Source organism: Pagrus major, chromosome 20 (assembly GCF_040436345.1).
Source record: "Pagrus major chromosome 20, Pma_NU_1.0".
Taxonomy (NCBI): domain Eukaryota; kingdom Metazoa; phylum Chordata; class Actinopteri; order Spariformes; family Sparidae; genus Pagrus; species Pagrus major.
Genome location: NC_133234.1, coordinates 20237251 through 20256219, shown reverse-complemented (window position 1 = coordinate 20256219; position 18969 = coordinate 20237251). Strand labels below are relative to the sequence as shown.

The 18969-nt window shown below is 44.5% G+C and overlaps 1 protein-coding gene across 4 annotated transcripts; it reads right to left on the bottom strand.

Moving 5' to 3' along the window:
- Nucleotides 1-207: 207 nt before the first annotated feature.
- sec24c (SEC24 homolog C, COPII coat complex component) lies at nt 208-18623 on the bottom strand. 4 transcript variants are annotated; one of them, XM_073489055.1, is made up of 25 exons: nt 18473-18623; nt 16639-16817; nt 16306-16386; nt 14564-14690; nt 12486-12652; nt 11623-12354; nt 11396-11538; nt 10968-11036; nt 9291-9399; nt 9072-9199; nt 7685-7823; nt 7486-7601; nt 7024-7148; nt 6655-6846; nt 6451-6544; nt 5901-6017; nt 5640-5810; nt 5380-5476; nt 5126-5271; nt 4736-4874; nt 4422-4540; nt 3999-4178; nt 3257-3442; nt 2913-3002; nt 208-2395 (listed from the first exon to the last, which is right to left on the bottom strand). In XM_073489055.1, the coding sequence occupies exons 2-25, from the start codon at nt 16796-16798 to the stop codon at nt 2255-2257; spliced, it is 3768 nt and encodes a 1255-aa protein (XP_073345156.1). In that variant the 5' UTR covers nt 16799-16817; nt 18473-18623; the 3' UTR covers nt 208-2254. The 4 variants fall into 4 exon arrangements, with proteins under 4 accessions (XP_073345156.1, XP_073345157.1, XP_073345158.1 ...); XM_073489056.1 differs by lacking the exon at nt 10968-11036; XM_073489057.1 differs by lacking the exon at nt 16306-16386.
- Between the last annotated feature and the right edge of the window lie 346 nt (nt 18624-18969).

The following is an 18969-nucleotide window of genomic DNA, read 5'->3' as shown; positions in this document are numbered from 1 at the left end:
AGAACCCTCCACCACCCAAGTTTCATGAAAATCTGTTGACTAGTTTTTGTGTCATCGTGCTCACAAACCAACAATCCTTGGCAGAGGTAATACAGTATAACGAGATACTGATCAGCTTCTGAAGCAACATAAATAGGATGTATTTTGATGACATTTAAAGTAGTTTACAGTAAAGTCAAAGAAAAAAAACTCCAGAGAAGCACAATGTTGAATTTCACTTTCAACAATCATTTTATTAGCAGTCCCAAGAGGCAATGAAAAAAAAAAAAAAAACAACAAATCAAAGAAAAGAAAACAGAAATTAAGATTACAGTCAAGACGGTGGGCCAATCAAAGTCAGTGAACATAAAGACGGAACAGAGGGCTGCACACACACCAAACAAACACAAAGTCACATTGTTAAAAAAGGAACAGAAAGTGATAAATGAAGAAGACTGAATTTAATCTCATGGGTAGTGCGTGTGTGTGTGTTGGCTGATCCCTCTGTTCCTCAGGAGAAATTCACCAGGACCGACCCCACATTCACACACACACGCACATACACCCACACACATACACCCACACACACTCATACCTCACTCTCTCTCTCTCTCTCACACACACACAAACATATCAAAAAGCCAGTCGAGGCGTCTTCCTCTCTTCAGTAAAAGCCGTGATTTTATATTTCGGCCATTCGTGACAGAGAAACCACCCATCAACAAACTGCAGCTGTTCAGGCAGGTCTTTAAAACTGTTATTTTCTATTAATTCTGTACAGATTATATATTTTTTATTTACACACTGAACACCATCAGTGCGGAGACAACTCAAAGTCTGCAAACATTAACTGATGTCCATTTACCCGCTCACTTCTGTCTGCTGGAAAATTGCTTCTGTTTTTTTTTTTTATTTTGTACAATTGTTGGACATCAAACCTCTTGATTAATATAAAGTCTGCAGCACTTACACGTCATGACCAGACAGAATCACGAGGGGGAGTTCCCATCGCTGTGATGCTGAGACCAACAGTTCACACCTGTCCCTTGATTTCTTTTTGTTCTGTAGTTTATTTTGTCTGGGCCGTTCTCTTTGCTGCATAGACTTTGAACTAATGAAATCGTCCTCTCGAAACAGAAACATCTGATTTATCAGCGACCAGACATCTGCATCAATAACGAAAAACTCAACTGAAAGGGATTTAAACAAATGTGGGTCATGCCGATTGATGCATGTACGTTTATTTTCAGTTTGCTTGTCAGTTGGACACTAAACCCCCACGGACGAGGATTAAAGCCACTGAACATTTTTTGGAGGGGGTTCAGATTTTTTTGACTTTGTTTTTCTTTCACTCAGATTTTCTCACTTTTTTTAAATCAGTGCCGACTTTCTTCTTTTTCTCAGAATTCTGAGTTCAGTAGTCAAAAGTCAATTTCTTTTTTTCAACAGTGGCACTAATCCTCTTCCATTAAACCCAGATTTTACATCTCACGATACTTCTTCAATGCTGTGGGTTAAAAAAAAAAAAAAAAAGGTCTTCAGACTCCAGTTTGAGCTTTGAATCCAGGCTTAAATTCAGGTGCTCACATCCGGAGACACACCGGGAAATAAGAACTGGGCAGTGGGCGATTAATCCTCTCAGATCACACACACACACACAGACACACACATCACGGATGACTGGAACAGCCTGGGGAAGCGGGTACTAAGGCCATGATTAAAGGAGAAAAAAAGACGAAAAGAACAGCATTTATTTAATTCCATTTATGTCTCGGTATGTAGATGCCCTTCACTCTATTGGGATTCAATCATATAAAAAGTGTTTGCTATCTGAGGGTCATTAATTCACCCAAAACAGCCTTTCAGTGCTCTTAATACAGACAGTTACACCGACTACAGTCAACATCAGCCGTCTCCGACACTCACTCAGTCTGTTGCATACATAAATTGTTCACTTGTGTATATACATTACCCTCCCTCGTCAGTTATTTTGCTCCTGCTGTGTTGGAGCAGAAGATTTGAGGCAGAGTAAAGCTCTATTAACATCAGACTCTCTCTCTCTCTCTCTCACAACCTCACACACACACACACACACACACAACGAGATCTGCCAGCTGTCTCTGACGCTCAGCCGACAGACAGCGAGGAGAGCTTTAGTTTATTAGGTTAAAAAAAAAAAAAAAGGGAAGATAAAGCGCTTTCTTTCACAAGGAAGGGTGAACCGGGTGGGGTCGGGCGGGTGGGGTCATACAGGTGAAGGTGGGGATTTGTAGGCCTAGCTGAGAAGCTGGCGGATCTCCTTGTGCATGTGACACAAGAAGTCCACGTATGACGCTCCCCCGCTGGCGCTCTTGTCCTCGACCAAGAAGTGCCTGAATATCAGCTCGGTTCTGTCTTCCTGTTTCACCACCATCAGCTGCAACGGAGAGGAGAGAGAAGTGTGAGAGAGAGGGAGATGTGAGTGTGTCTGAACGATTGAGCATCACAAACTCTCAAATAGGGCTGCAACTAACCCTTATATTACTGTTGATTGTCTAAATTAATTGGCTTTTTTGTCTATTAAAAGTCTGAAAATGGTGAGAACATTTCAGAAAGTCCAGTGGGGCAAATTTGTCATCACCATCACCAGAGAAAGCCTGATGATTGACTTGCCACCGTTGCCAATTCAGTTTCTGTTCATCGGCTTATCAATCAATGGATTGATTATTTCACCTCTACCTTAAGTATCAAAAGGCGGCATCAGATACCCGGTCTTCTTAACTTATTTTTAGATCAATAACTTCCTGATTCATATTTTTATTTTCATTCTTTTAGCTTTGCTTTGTTCTGCTACAGATTAAGACACTCAGCATATTGGTATCTAGCTCCTGACAGGACGACAGAGGAGAGTCAACAAGTGTTTGGACAGAGACATCAGAGAGTAAAAAGTTTACCTTCATGTATCGTGATCGCTGAGCTCTGAAGGAGTCGATGATCTCTCGGAGTCTCTCAGAGAATGGGTTGTCCAGCACTGGCAGACTCGTCTGAAACACAAATCAGGGACATTTAGATATTTTATACAACTCTGTCCATTATACCAACACAAGGCTGCGTGAAATCAATATGGAATTATTCATATAATATCTTCAACTATACTGTACATCACTATAGAGGAAATCTAAAATAAATCACATGTAATGTATGTTATGTTATGTAAAATCCATGACATAAAAAACACAACAGAACGACACAATCAAGGATCAAACTGAGGGCAGTGTATCACTCCGTTTCCTCTCACCATGCTCGGGTCTATCTGGCTGAAGCTCGGCGTGCCGAAGATGTTGAGCAGCAATTCCTGCTGAACGCTGGCTCCCACCCACAGGAAGAGGTGGAGTCCTGTCTCCAGGATGTAAACGCCTCCTTTAGACAGCCTCTCCTCCGAGTCCCTCACCGCCACCGGCAACGACCCGCTTTCCAACTTTGACTGGAGAGACGAAGACAAGAAACAATATCAGATGAATGTGTTAGTGTTGCCATCTACTGATCACACGGAGCATTTACTCAAATAACTCCATCTTCACCTGAGTATCACACGTTTGTCTTATAAGCCTTTAAACACTTTAATCTGTTACTCTGACTGGACTTCCTGGATCACATCTCATTCTCTCACTGGTACCTTGACCTGGTACCAGATGCAGCCCCTGTGCTGTTTTGACCCAGGTGTAATTAAATCTACAACACTGCAGACTTTGCATGAGCAGATTACACACAGTGATAAAAGATAATGGCGATAGATGGAGTCTAAAATCATCACCGTCATCAAAACAAGCACCGGTTCTTTGTTCTGAGAGCTTTATTATGTAGATTTATTCAGGTTTGAGAAAACAGTATTAATAACAATACAGAGGCTATTATCATATTGAGTAAGAGAGCAGCAAACGCATGCAACAAATGCCTCTGCTCGTATAAAAAAATGATTTTCAGAGGTGACAATGACACGATTTTAAGTTTCTCGGGGTTCAGTGTGTGTGTGATCTCACCAGTGGCAGCAGGCGGGGGTAGAAGAAGACGTGGCTCTCCGAGACGTCCATGCAGCTGATCAGCTGCCGCAGGTAGGCCCGGTCGTCCAATGAGACGTCGGCTCCCGGCAGCAGCACGTCGCTCTTCAGCACACAGTTGAGATAGACCGGTAGCAGCTTCATGCACTCTGGGAGGATCAGCTGGAAAACACAAACACAGGGATGTAAACATGACACTTTATGATAAAATGTGTGCTAAAGCTGAGTTTCATAACTTAGAAAATACTTTGGTCTTGTTAGAATATATTTATTTTCTTATAAAACAAACTATCAGTCGTAGAAATCTTTGAAATGATGCGAGGAAAAATGGGTTGTGAGCCAAAGGTTGAGAAAATCTGCATTATGTGATCTTATGTATTATCGTGTATGCTCGGTTTTCAGTACCTGACCAGCTGACGAGGGGCTTGCACAGTTCTTCCGGTAGCAGGCCAGAATCTGAGCACACTGGTTGACCAGAGTATCTCTCACCGCCTTAGTGGGGTTGCTGAGGACGCCGCGGAAAGCTGCGACACACAAACACACATATCAATCTGGGGTTGTTCAAATTAAATAAATGGCTAATTGTATGTTCTCATCAACAAGCTATCAAGAACAACTCCAGATGTGGATCTACTGTCGGCTTCTTTGCAGCTCTGCTGGAGCAGCTGGGGATTTCTTGCACTGACACTGAATAACAACGAGGAAGAGATTCTTCTCACCATATTTGGAGAAGAAGTTGATGATTGTGTCGGTCTCACAGTTGCGGTAGAGGTCAGCCAGCTGAGAACAGCAGTTCACCGCCATGTTGTGGACGCGGAGACGCCTCTGGCCGCTGCAGCTGGTGTACAGCACGGCGCACTACGGGGAGACAGAGGAGACTTGTATTTCTTACAAATGAAGATGCTTAGACAGAGTTCAAAATCAAGCATTTTGTAGGAGGTTATATTCAAATTCAAACATATTCCTAACATTTATACATAACTGTTCAAATTAAGCATCTTCCAAACTTGCAAGATTTTGAACGATCCCTGTTGTGTGTAATAGAAACTAAGGCGTTCTTAAAATGTCAAATTAAATGTGTTCCCTTCTTAAAGGACTTTGTTGCACACCTGCATGAGTGCCCCCGTCTCCTCGCTGAGCTTGTCGTCGTGCTTGAACTCGACAGTGATGGCCTTGTCACAGTCCAGGCCTGCGAGCTCCACGTCCGTGGTGTTACTCATGAAGAAGGAGCCGAAGAAGTCTGTCGCTCGGATACCTGAGGGGAGGGGAGGGTGAGACAGAAGAGGAGAGATCATGAGGTGAGTTGTCACATCTCTCTCGGCCTGGAGTGTTTTGTTTTTGTTTTCAAGTAGGGGAGCCTCACCTGTGCTGGTTCGCACCCTCATGACGGCATCAAACCCGACTAGTTTCTGAACGTCTCGTCTGAGGTCGTTCAGGAATCGCTCCTTGTCCGTCTGAGCCTGGTATAAAGAAAACACAGCATGTGTTACCCACACGATCAAGCTGGTATTCATCAAAATCTCAGAGCAAAGAAACACTGGAGAGAAGCGGTGAAGGCATGGGGCTTCAGTGCTGGATCAGTTTGAGGATGAGACTGAAGGAAGAAGAGCGATTTCCTCTCACCTGGAAGTAGGTGTATTTGTAGACAGAACCTCCAGTGGAGACAGGCACCACCCCTAACGTGGCAACGTCCACATACTGGTTGGGGAAGAGGAAGAGATCCACACAACAGCCCTGGGCTACACACTCCTTAGCCAGGGTGTTGTAGAAACCCACCTGGGGCTGAAACAGAGACTGAGGATGACAGGAGAGGAAGGGGAGTCAGTGTGGAGTGACACATAATATGATGTTACACACAACACACACTTTAAATCGTGAGTTTACCTTCTCCTTATCAGTCCCAATCAGCTTCTTGTCTTCTCGGTTCTTTAGTTTTCCAGGAGCCTCTGCGATGGGCAGAGAGGTGTGGAACACAAATAGCTTCCCAGCACAGTCTGCAGCCTGAGAACATGACACACAGCAACATACAAGTCGTCAGGCGTGTCAGCGGATCTGTAGTCGTGTCGTGTTTACACATGTTTGAAGGTTTGAAGGTCAGGATCCATCGGAGTCATACTGCTCAGTCATTTTTACACACTTTTAGTTTCAGATTGGCAGTAAAAGAGGGAGAAGTGGGCGTTTGGAAGGTATATTGATGCCTGTGTCTGCTTGTTATCTTTTATTCATTTTTACATAATAATCAGAATTTATTTTGAATGTGTTTTTGCTTGAAAAATAAAATTAATGAAAAAATGTCCCAGGAATTGAAATTCCAGCAAGTAGAGTGGCCGCGATAAATTTGCAGCCCTAAACTTAAGAAATTGTCTAGTTCCTTAAATGCTGTAGAAAAAGATCTGAGTCTGGACTTGGAAACCTGAACAGAACATGTGTTTACCTTGAGTGCCTCCAGTCCTGCCTGGATGACGGGTCCAAAGACCGTCTCCGTCTCCCTGGTGTCTGCAAACATCTCTGGGATCTGGTCCAGCAAACTGGAAAACACAAACAGCGTGTCATTAAACCAGATACAACTGCTCCTCTATACACACCTCATGTATGTATTTATGTGTGTGTGTGTGTGTGTGTGTGTGTGGTTTCCCACCTCTCAATAACTAGCCGGCTCTCGTTGACGTTGACCAAGAAACCGTCCAGCAGGGGTACAAACATGTCTGACACGTCCGACACCACCAACATCTGGGGCTGGGCTAGGCTCGCCTTGACGTTGTAGAAGTGCAAAACCTTGTTGTAGGTGACGAATCCCACCCGGACCATGGAGTCCATTTCTGGGTTCTCCCTGGATGCAGAAACGGAGGATGAACTGGGAGAACGTTTCTGATAATAACTGACCGTAAGCGAGCGAATAAACCTAATGTGTTTGCTTCATGCTCCACTTCTTCCTACCCTATATCCTTTCTAGCATTTTCCTCCTCTACTTCATCTTCGCTCTTCATCTTTTGTTGTGTTTGCGTACCTGGGCAGATAGTCTAGCAGAGTCTTGAGTTCCTGACAGACGATGTTGACCATGCCGCTCTTCACAGCGTTGTAGGACACATCGATAAGGAAGATGAAGGCTGGAGGCTGAGGAAGCTTGTTGTTCTGTTCCAGAGAAGAAAAAAGAGTCATGAAGTCGGGTGTAAATCATAACATATGACCCACACAGAGAGTTTCTAGAATTTTATTTTCTTCCAACTACGACTCAATAACACGATCGTTCAGTACCAGCTCATTTTTGTAGATTGTGGTTGATGGCTTTGTTCATTATTGTATAATTCTGGTCTGTAATAACATTCATGAAACAACCTTCTACTTTAGAGAATGACACTTGCAGATCCCTGAGGGGGTTCATGGCTAAACGATCATTATAAACAGGAGTTTATGAATCCACTTTAGTTTGTTTCCTGCAGAAAGGAGCCGTTCTCATCCCAGGACTTACCTTACAGTAGTCGACAGTGGCCAGGAACTCGTAGCTGCCCAGCGAAAGCTCCGGCCTGTCATAGCAGTCCACCCTCTTCCCAGTGTGGTCCAGATGCTGGAAGTAATGTGGAGGCACTATTGGAAAAAGGATAACATCAGTACAGCACAGTCAGATAAGAAAAATAAGTTTAAACGCATGAATGCAGAAAAAAACTCACCCTCTGTGACGCAGCTGCAAAACCCACACTGGAAGCGGCGCCCTCCCTCTATGAACTGCATGTATGGACACATGTAGGCCTTACAACGGTTGCAGCGGATTGGACCGCCCTCGCCGTGGTCCACCAGGTATGGAGGGCTCTGACAAGAGATGCAATGAGAGGAGTGAGCAAGTCGATTCAAACAATTTAAGCTACCAGGATGACTTCATGTAAAGGCCTGAATTACTGAAACAGGATGTAATGTGTGCCGCTCCCACATCGGTAAATATTTACACCCTATTTATTGCAAAACTGTTCATTCCTGCCAAACTGATGTAACGTAAAACTAGTCCAAATGGATATCGGTTACACATGTGGTGAGCGCATGAAACAAGGTCACGCAGCCACTCCCACCACTGTGATTATGGGGCAGATTATCCATCCCACCAACATTACAGGCATCCTGTCATGATAAATACACATCAGGCTTTACCCTGAAAACTAATCTTTTTTCAAATCTGGTCATGGCTGAAAACTGTTCAGAAAATATTAGAAGATAAATCTACACAGTGAAACATAAACATGATGAGGGTGAAGGGCAAAAAAGCTTGTTGTCAGGTCAAAACGTGTGGGCTTCTTGATTAATCAAGATTTTGGTCTATAAAATGTCAAAAAAAACAGCCTCTATAATTTACCACAGCTGACAGAGACGTATTTAGAGCTCACAAATATAAAATACCCTGCCTCCATTACATATTTTTGTCAGTCTTGTCTTGTTTTATTGGACCAACAGTCCCAAGCCCAAAGAAATTCATTTATACATGATGAACAAAAGCATCAAATGTTCACATTTAAAGGCTAAAACCAGTGAATGTTTGACATTTCTGCCTCACAAATGACTTCAACTATTGATAAATGATCAAAATAGTTACATTTTTGACAATAAACGAACTAATGAATCCACTAATTGTTACAGTCAACAACCTCAAGGGATAAAACTATAAATATCTTATCGAGCTCTTCTACCTGGCAGCTTATCACATCCTGCATGAGGTTAGGTTTACAATATGAACAATATGTAAACAATATGTGGCTTTTGCACTGGGACACGACCACAATCATAGCTCCAGAGCTGCTTCTCCCAGTGCGGCTGGGGTCTTCCTCTCTCCTGAGCCACATATTTTAATCGTAGTTCAAATGCCACATTAATAAACAAACACTTCCCCGTTATGCGAACTAGCGAACTGCTAGTGCTTGCTGACTTGACTCACTTTTTAGACATTGTTGTCGACAACGCCAATGTGTATCAGATGTCACATTGGTAATACAAGGACCATATTTCGAGTCACTTTAGACATGTTTTGGGATTTTTAACACAGGAGGGACGGTGAAAAGAGACATTACTCACCTCATCTTGCGGCAGCGTGGCGAGGGGCTTGATGACGGCGGCCAGTGGCACCTGAGACTGCTTGGCCATATCGGCTGTGCAAGGCATATTGTAGGCCGTACAGCGGACAAACCTGGGACTGGCATTCCCTAAACACACACACACGGATTCTCCTTTAATATCATTATTTCTGCAGGGTAGTTTCCAGATGTGAATCTGGTCACAGGAAGTAGAACATACCTTGGTCTTTGACCTGGAAGTTGGTGGTGACCAGCGGTGGGGCCTGACCTCTGACCCCTGTGGTGAATGGCTCAGTGCTCTTAGCCTTGTCATCCTCTATTACCTGGATCTAAGATGGAGGCAAATATATAAAAACCTTCAGCAGAAATACGAACATGTGTATATAGATAGACAGATTGTCTCCAGTTCGCAGGAAGTCTACAGGAGGAACATTTAACACCCATGCAGGACTGTCACACAACCCCAACACAAACATCTGCAGCTTCTAAACACACACTGACACCCATCAACATCTGTGGATGTAACTGTCAGACACATGGGACAAATTCGTGCTGAACTAGATTCACAAATGTGATAAACTGACTTAAAAACAAAACCAAATGACACCTCTTAGAAATTAAAGGACAGGACATATCAAGGCATGCCATTAATACAAGGGATTGTGGGTAAGTGCAAACATTGCAGGCTAGCATGCAGAGCACAGAGAAGAGGTTTTGAGGGGGGTGGCTGTCCAAAAACACTAGAGTACCCTAAAGTTGTCAAAACTAAGACGGGCTGCCTCAAACACACAGAAACACTGAGGTGGGAGTGAGACAGTAGGGACAACCAACATGGGACAGGCCTGTCACAACAACTACGTTTGCGTCACCGTCATTTTAGTCAACGTGAAGCCAGAATTACTAGCAAGGTTTCCCTACCATTATAAGACTTGGGCCCAACATCCTTAGCGTTTTTATTTTCATATTTTATTTATTGTTTTGGTTGGTGTTTGTATTTATTTACAAGTTATTTACATGTACTTGCATTATTGTGCTTTTTTATCAGTTGCATAAAATGGTCTTAAATTGACAATAGTATCATTTAGTGCATTTATTTATGGGACAATATCGAGTCCAACGAAAAGTAGTTATCATGACAGACCAACACAGGGTTATGGTATCCAGTGCATAGTCATAACTTTGGGAAATATCTTTAAAATTAACAGTATTCTGAGAACGGCCACTATAATATGACTTATCTCCTCATAACAGTCTCTAAGACACAAAAAGACATACACTTGATTCTTAAAGGAATAGTTAAAGGAAATTAACAGGTCCTGGCCAATCAAATAGTCTGATCTACAGCTGTTCACAAACAAGCTATAACATGTTTAGTAATCTTTGGAGGCGCTGGTTGGCAGACTGTTACTTTTATGACGGAGCCAGGCTGCCAGTTTATCTCTGTTTCCAATCTTTATGCTAAGCTAATTTAGCTAGCAGTGGCTTCATATTTCAAATACAGTGGTATCTATCTTCTTTTAATATTGTTAAACGGTTACTACCGCCCCTTTAAACACTAGTGTTTTTATTTGGACTGTGACAACTTTATTCAGCTTTACTGCAGGGATATATATCAGGTTTATATTGGAGTAATGCCAAAATGTATCAAGGACGTACAGCACCAGTGCATTTTTCCAGTCCTGCTGGATAGCAAAGAATTCTAGTTGAATGCAGTAATTATCAGGGATGGCTGACCATAAGTCTAAGTTTTCTTATTCCCAACAGGAGCCCATCTTTCACACTGTGACAATCGCTGAATTTGAGAGGTTAGAGGAGGAGGTGGAGGCTGTGGGTTAGTGCAAGCGTGTGGAGAGGACAGGATGAAGCAGAGGAAGAGGCAGGCACACAGGAAACTTACTGGGCTGGGGATAGCGTCTGGATCTATTCTATGTCTTGATTTCTGCACAGCCGGCATGTCAGACGCTTGCTTTACATTCAAAAGTTTGTCCAGCAAATTGTGCAAAACAGGACAAAATAAATAAATACAAAGAGTGAAAATATAAAGAAAGAGTGTGAGAAGAGAAAACTCAACAAGACTTTGTTGAGTAGCAGGCAGCATTGTTGTTATTCAGACAGAAACTGATCAGTCGTATTGATTATAGATTAGTGGTACTACAGACTGTAGGTATAGACTAATATACCAGTAGCCTGACACACATGCTAAGCAGCTCTAGCCTTCTTTACAAAAGAAGTCTACAGAAAGTCACAAACAAAGTGGCTGATTTTCAAAAATCCATATATCAATATGTTGTTTTTAGAAAATATGCATGTGCTACGTCTGCTCACCGGGCTAGGAATGGCGTCTGGGTCGAGTCTTTTCTGTGCAGGTGGAGCAGGAGCCGGTGCTGGTGCAGGGGCTCCGTAGTTTGGTTGCCCAGGATACGGGCCTGCATATCCAGGCTGAGGGCCTCTCACCTGCCCAAACGCACCTGAAGAGAACAAGAAAACAGCTTATTGATGGGGTGAAAACACATTAAATCTATGTCTCTTCTCCTACGTGGCCGTCAACTCACCATTCTGCTGAGGAGGGAATCCTCCCGGCATGCCAGGCTGAGGTGGATGCTGCTGCAGGGGCCCAGGCGGGCCTGGTGGGCCCTGCGGTCCTGGAGGCAGGTGGTTGCTCTGGGCCATGGAAGTGGGAGGCATCTGAGAGCTGGGAGGAGGAGGACCTGAGTGGTAGGGGGATGGCTGGGATGGAGGGGGCTGCTGCTGGGGTGGCATGGGGCCTGGGTACTGGCCAGAGGGAAGTGAGGTTGGAGGAGGACCAGGAGGAGGAAATGACCCCGGTTGAGAGGAAGGTGGGGGTGCTCTGGGTGGGAAGGAGCCCTGGGCAGGGGGAGGCGGGCCAGACACAAAGGCAGGCTGACTGACAGGTGGAGGCGCTGAGGAGAAGGGGGGCTGGGCTGGAGGGAAGGGCTGCTGTGGTTGGGAGACTGGGGGAGCGGGAGCTTGGCTGGGTGGAGGCACAGGACCCGAGTAGGAGGTGGGAGGAAAGGATTGCCGAGAGGAAGGAGCCGGTGCAGGAGAGGTGAACTGCTGTTGAGAGGTAGGGGGAAGAGAGGAGTTGAATGGCTGTTGAGAAGGAGGTGGCGGGCCTCCGTAGTATTGCTGGGAAGGTGCAGGGCCACTGGGAGGCGGTGGCTGAGTCGGGGCAGAGGACACAGGCGGAGGGGCGTGGGTGTAAGAGGGTGGAGGTGCGGCTGAGTAGGCGTTACTGACAGGTGGCTGTGAGCTGTGAGGTGGAGCTGAGGAGAGAGCGACAAGACTGTAAAACAAAGTCTATGATTCGTGAATCTACAAGATGTTTGTTTAGATTCATCCGCATCGCAATCACGTAAGAGATGTTAGACTCAAGTAGAAATCCATCCAAACTCACCATATCCCGGTCCTGCAGGGGTCGGCGGTCCAGGGGCGATCTGCATCCCAGTCATCTGGTTAGTGACCTGCTGCATTGAGGGTGGGGGCCCGTAGTGTTGGGTAAAGGAGGGTGGTGGCCCTGACAGGTTCACAGCTCCCTGGTTGTACGGCTGAGACACAGCAGGCCTGGAAACACAGAAATCAAGTAAATGGATTAAAGTTACTTTTCTACAGTAAGCCGATTCCTATAATAAGTAATTCACCCAAATTAGTGCATATACGTTGGTTGTAAACCGGCCAAAAATAGCCATTCAATTCTTTTCCCCCTGCGTATACGTGATAGTGGAAGTTGCCGAGGAGTGAAACCTCTCTCTCCTCTAGTCTAACTAAATTTGAGACAGACACTACCCTCTAGACGTCTAATGAAGGCAGTTTCCACAGCTGATTTGAATACATTCTCTGCTGTTTGTAAAACTCAGACACATTCACGCTGTGAAGAAAGGCTTCGCTCTGTCGCTCTGTCTGTCTTCTCGATTGAAAATCAGTCTGCTCGGACACACGTCCACACAGAAATAGCCAGAAGCAACTGACGCAGCATTTCTGTCCTTAACAGAGTTAAAATAAGAAAGTAATGCGTCCAAAATAATGTCGGGGGTGGAGAAGAGCTGCTGCGGGGATTCACAGTAGCCATGTTACTACAGCGCATGCAAATGTGTAACCTACTTTCTCTGAGTTTAAGTAAATGTAAACACACTAAGATAACACTCTTATTAAACCACCAGATTTATAACTAAAGCTTCAGGCTTCAGCTACAAACAAACATCATCCTGATATTAGAGTTTCCTGCAATTCAGTTATTGCCAAGATAATGCAGGGTTGAAGCAGTGTACTAAAATTGACATTAATCATATTGTTTAATTGTATTCACTATACTATATATTACTTTTGTTCAACCCCCCAAAAAACTGTTTTAATTCCTTTAGGGGTTATTGTAACTGATAATGGTTATTATGTTATTGTGTAAAGGCTCTGATGCACCAGGCTGTCAGGCCTTGTTGAGGCTGTCAGTGAGCGCCCGTGGCTCAGCGGGACTGGACAGCCCTCGTGAGTGGCTTTTAGGCCAATTGAGCATGTAGAAAAGGCGGCAGATCATCGGTGAGAGAAATCATCTCTGATTGGTCTGCAGGTAAGCGGATCAGTGCACAGCAAGAGAAAAAGAAAAAGAAAGAGAAAGCTCTTGAGCCTGTCGCTGTAGGATCTATGATTTCGCCCGTTTAGTGCGGTTTCTCCTTATTTTTCTCTTCCGCCTCTTCACCAGTGCCATTTGCAATTTCTTCTATCAGACATATTCTCCATTACGAGCGGCTATGATAGCAAGAGTGGTGTCAAATAAACGTTGCTTGCTACAGGAGAGGTGACAAATTATTATCCTAGCATGATGGACTTGGACCAGCACATAAAAACATGAAAACTGAGTATCAGCGGCGAGTGCAACTCTGGTTCTCTCTCGGTTCATTTTCTATGCTGCGCGTTTAGCACAAGTAACTGCTCTCCATCAAAACACTTCATCTGTGTCCTAACAAACATCACATTGAGTGCATTTATGAATAATTTGCATCGGTTGGTTTAGAGTCCACTTTCACAAACTAATCACATGACAGCACCAACTCCTGAGGTTTCAGACGGCCTCGCTGCGGTTAGCTGGTGTGTTAAATGGATTCTGCACATTATTTTAAGATTAACTGAGGACTCATTTCGTCTATTACGTGTCCAAGAAATGTGATCATCACACTTTCCCAGAGCCCAAAGAGACTCCTTAAAATTGCCTTTTTTTGGTTCAACCAACAGTCCAAAACCCAAAGAGTCTTCATTTACTACCACACATGACAAAGAAAAGCAGCATATCTTCACATGAAGAAGCTGGAAACAGCAAATGTTTGACGTCTTTGCTTGAAAAATGAGAAAACAATTATGAAAATAGTTTGATTAATTGCCTAATTATTGCAGCTCTAGCCACAAGCGAACACACCTTTAGTAGGAACAGCACAATGAGTCATTCTTGTCCGAACAGGGAAAAATCAATCAACATGTAATTACCTGGGTGGTGCCTGTGTCATAAGCGGGGGTCCATTCTGCATGTCGCCTTGACTTTGACTGTACTGGTTATATGGTTGAGGCGCTGAAACTGGAGGGGCTCCAGAGGCGGGAGGACCCCTGGCGGGACCTGAAACGCAGGGACAAAAGATTAGACACACATATACACAAACACACGATCGTCCCCGAGACAAATAATCCTGAATCCATTCTGAAATCAATCTTTCTAATGTGACGAGATTAGAGCAGCAAGCTAAACGCGGCTATAGGCCGTGGTGGTGCCCAAATACATTTTTAGATCTGACTGATTACATTTCCTGATTTGCCTCTGGGGTTGGAGCACAGACCTCAGACAGAAACCAGGCTAGCAAAGACAGTGCGCTAAGAGGGTCAGTTAAATTTATGTGCCCATATTCTGATCGAGGCCGGATATAAACACGGACAATTTTTAGGATGTTGCTGGTAAGTCGGTTAATAAAAGGTGATGTCCCTTCTCAAACAGCTTAATTAAACCTTTCTACCTCCCTTGTTGGAAACTGTAATAACAACAAAATATGTGTAATAATAAAACGTGACAATAAACATGAGCAGTGCTGCAGAGATTGAACTTGATCGTCTATTTCACACGATAATAAAGATGTTTTCCAACAACTAATCTCCCCGACGCTTAAACTGAAGTTTAAAGGGGCTCTGTGTGAAAGTATTTAGCAATTCACGTGTTTTAATCACATTTTATTGGCCATATGTGAGCGGATTGTAACGTGACGTGAAAAATGAGACCTTCCCCATCTCTCTTGTTTGCCACTACGAGACTGTGGACGACTTGTTTAACGCTGCTGGAGTGTGGATTTCTTTGTGAACAACTCGGGCCAGATTTTTTGCGACAGTCCAAAGGATGCAACTTCTAATGTCGTAAGTAGCTAACGTTAGTTTAGAAATGAAGTCCACAAACATAAACTAACGACTCGTTCCACAGAGCCCCTTTAAACCAACTCTACCCTACGAGACATAACAACTCACTAAATAAAAATGAACAAATAACATTTATTGAAAACAATATTCGCCGTAGTAAAAAAGGTTTAGGATTATTCAAAACTGCATTTTCATTGGGAGAATGCATTCATCTTCTGCATTGTGCTGGAAGCCGGTCGTCATTTCTAAACTGATATTATTGTTATAGTGGAGATGCGTAGTGGAGCGAGGCACTGAGGCGAAGCACTGGAGAAAGTGCATAAAGTCACATCCTTTGGACTGTCACGGAAAATCGAACCCAAGTATTTCACAAAGAAATCTACAGTCCAGCGTCAGTAAACAACTAAAGAAATCATCCACAAGCTTGTTAAGGCAACCGAGAGAGGCGGGGAAGGTCTCATCTTTCACATCATGTTATAATCTGCTCACATATGGCCAAAAAAAGTAAATACTACAAGTAAACTGCTATAAATTGTGACAAATAACTCGTATTTCTGGTGCAGACTAGCAGGGGTAGCAACGTTATATACACTAGTCGACTAACTTCTCACATCCCTAGATAATTAAAGAGTAGCTAACATTTCTAGGTAATGAAACCCGGTGGCTGCTCTGCTTTACAGGCACCGGTGTTAAACACAAAAGGTTTCCTATTGTTTATTGAGAAAGGCTCATGGCAGCAAGAATAATGCATGTAGGCACAGAGAGGATTCGATGATTGCAGAGCGCGTGGAGTGTGAGGTGAAATGAGCAAGATCAAGAGAGGAGGCAGTTACCTAAGTCAAGAGGAGAGGAGAGGTCAGAGACTGGGTTGGCAGCCACAGCCTTAGAGGGAAAGCTTGTGAAAGGAGAATAACCTGAAATACAAGAAAAGAGGGAAAAGAGGGCAAATACAGAGAGATGTAGGGAAGTGGGTGAAGCGACGAGAAGAAACGAGAGGGCGGTCGAGATTCAGATTAGTATGCACTGGCACATACGTGAACAATCACATGGCGGGAAGCAGGTAGAAGGACACTCCAAGGTTACGGCTCTGAAGAGCATCACAGCCGACCTGGTGTCTCCTCATCTGAACTTACTTACTCCCAACTTGTTCAGGAGAAGCAGCTTACCTTGTGGTGGAGCCCCGGGCTGGTAGGCCGAAGCGGGGCCGTTGTAGGGTGCGTAGGGTGCGGGGTATCCCCCGTCCAGGGGTGCGTAGCCGGGCTGGCCGTAGCCAGGCTGGGGCTGGCCGTATGGAGAGGCCATTGGAGTGTGCTGGTTTACATTCATCCTCAGTTCATCCCTAAATCTGGAGGAAATTCAACTATTACACAATATGACAATTTAACGGTGAACTTGTTCAGCCTGTTTCCAGGGTCTCGACTGAGATTTCACTACCAGGACGCCTGAAGTGTAAACGCCTGTGTGACAGGGACGTTGTTAACTGTTAAAAAGCTTTCAAGACAGTTTTAAGTTTCGAGCCTGAAGCGACAGGGTGCGTTTTTTCCAGAAGCGAGGACGATCACAGGCCCGCACAGCGCTCCTGCGAACTGATCTGAGGACGAATGTTTACTTTAACTGCTCTTCAACATATAGGATAATCCTCCATGTTGTCCAACTAAAAAAAAGAGACAAGGACAATTGGCTCTCGGCTTTACGAGACACTACAGCCTTCTTTCTTATGACGTCAACACTTCCTGGTTCGCTCACGTCTTTATTAGCTTTTAAGGTTTGCTTGGACCACACCCACAGCTTGCATTTGTGTCAGCATCAAGTTGACACACAAACACTGAGAATCAATAAATGCCTTTCACGAAAGCTGCTGCTGAAAAATTGCCAAAAGTCACTTCAACTGGATCAAAACTTACCAAACAATCACCTGAAGGAAATCAGACACAAACCACAAGACCAGCTGATGTTCCCCAGCTGTGAGGGCTGGATACTGTTGAGACAGTGTGTGATGTCTACAGGACTCACGTGTGTCACTTATGAAGGTGTTTACATGTCAGTCATGAGAAGACCCCACTCCCTCTCCAAAGGTAACTCAACTTTGAGGGCATGACAGCTCCTACATATCACATGTCAAACTTCACCCCCTGCTAGCAGAGTGCATGGGTGGCGTTGTTTACTCACTTGGCTTCTGGAGACTGTCCCTAACTTATATGACAGAGAGATGAGTATCAGCTAACAGACAAACACGGGCTAAACGAGCGGGGCCCTTGAATAATTCAGCGGTGCAGGTGCCACAACGAGAAACACAATCGCTGGAGCCGTACAGCTATTTAGTGTGTCGGGCCTACTGAGTGACCCACATCTGCTCCCCCGGCTAGGTCGCACAATTACGAAGCTGGGTTAGCAGTCACACAAAATAAACTTACTGGAACTGTAATTTATTGATAATAATAATAAACACACGTTGGCAAAGTCAAACGCCAGCTCTGTCGGGGTAATGTGTGATAACTACTAAGCTAGTAAGCTAACGCGAACAACCTCAGTGCCGCATTGCTAGCTAGCTAGCTAACGTTAGCAACACAACATGTCAACCAAAACCTCAAAACACTGAGCCTGGTTAACACCTGAGGTGGCTAACTGTTACGAGTCCAACCCGCAGGACGAAGCTGCACTCAACACACACGATTTAACAAAACTTACGAGTCACGGGGGGGGCTAACCTAGCTCGTTAACTTAGCAACCACACTAGCCACTTGAATCATGATGACAGCGGCAGCGGTTGAATCAGCTGTGACCAAATCGCCTCAGCCGGAGGTAGCCGACGTTAGCATGCTAGCGTTAGCTAAGCTAGCAGCCAGCAGCTACTTCGCAGAGCGGTGCTAGCCGTAGCCTTAGCATTTAGTTAGCATTAGCAGACGTAGCTAGCAAAAAAAAAAAAAAAAAAGCCAAGCTCTCCTGTCAAAGCCGGGCAAAGGGACGTCTGACACCGACCGGGTTCAAATCGAAACCTACCTCCGAAGTGTTGTGAACAGTAAGGCTTTCCTCTATTCGGGGCAAAGTGTGAAACCCGGTGGCCGACAAACTGTGAAGCCGATGTCGTCCCGGGGTGCTCCTCACTAATCCCTTCTCGGTATCAGAAGCGGACATTCAGCGGAACTGCTGCAGCGCTGTGCCACGTCCACATCCGGACACCGCAGAGCGACTTCCCCCACGTTCAACCTCCGGGCGCGTTGCGTGAGAGGCCCCCGCACACAGCCAGCCGTCATGTGTTAATACAGATAAAACAACTTAAAACATGTTTTAATTTATGGCTTTTAAAGGGAGATGATTTTGTCACCGTGTCAAACATTCATACTTGTAAATGCACAAAAAAAACCCTCAATTCTCCATTGACTTCCATTCACTTTAAAGTTTCCATCAGGCCATGAGCCAACCTGGCAACCCTCCCCGCTCATCTATCAAATAATAATGTGCCAAGAGGAATCTGATATGTTCCTCAAACTTTCCAC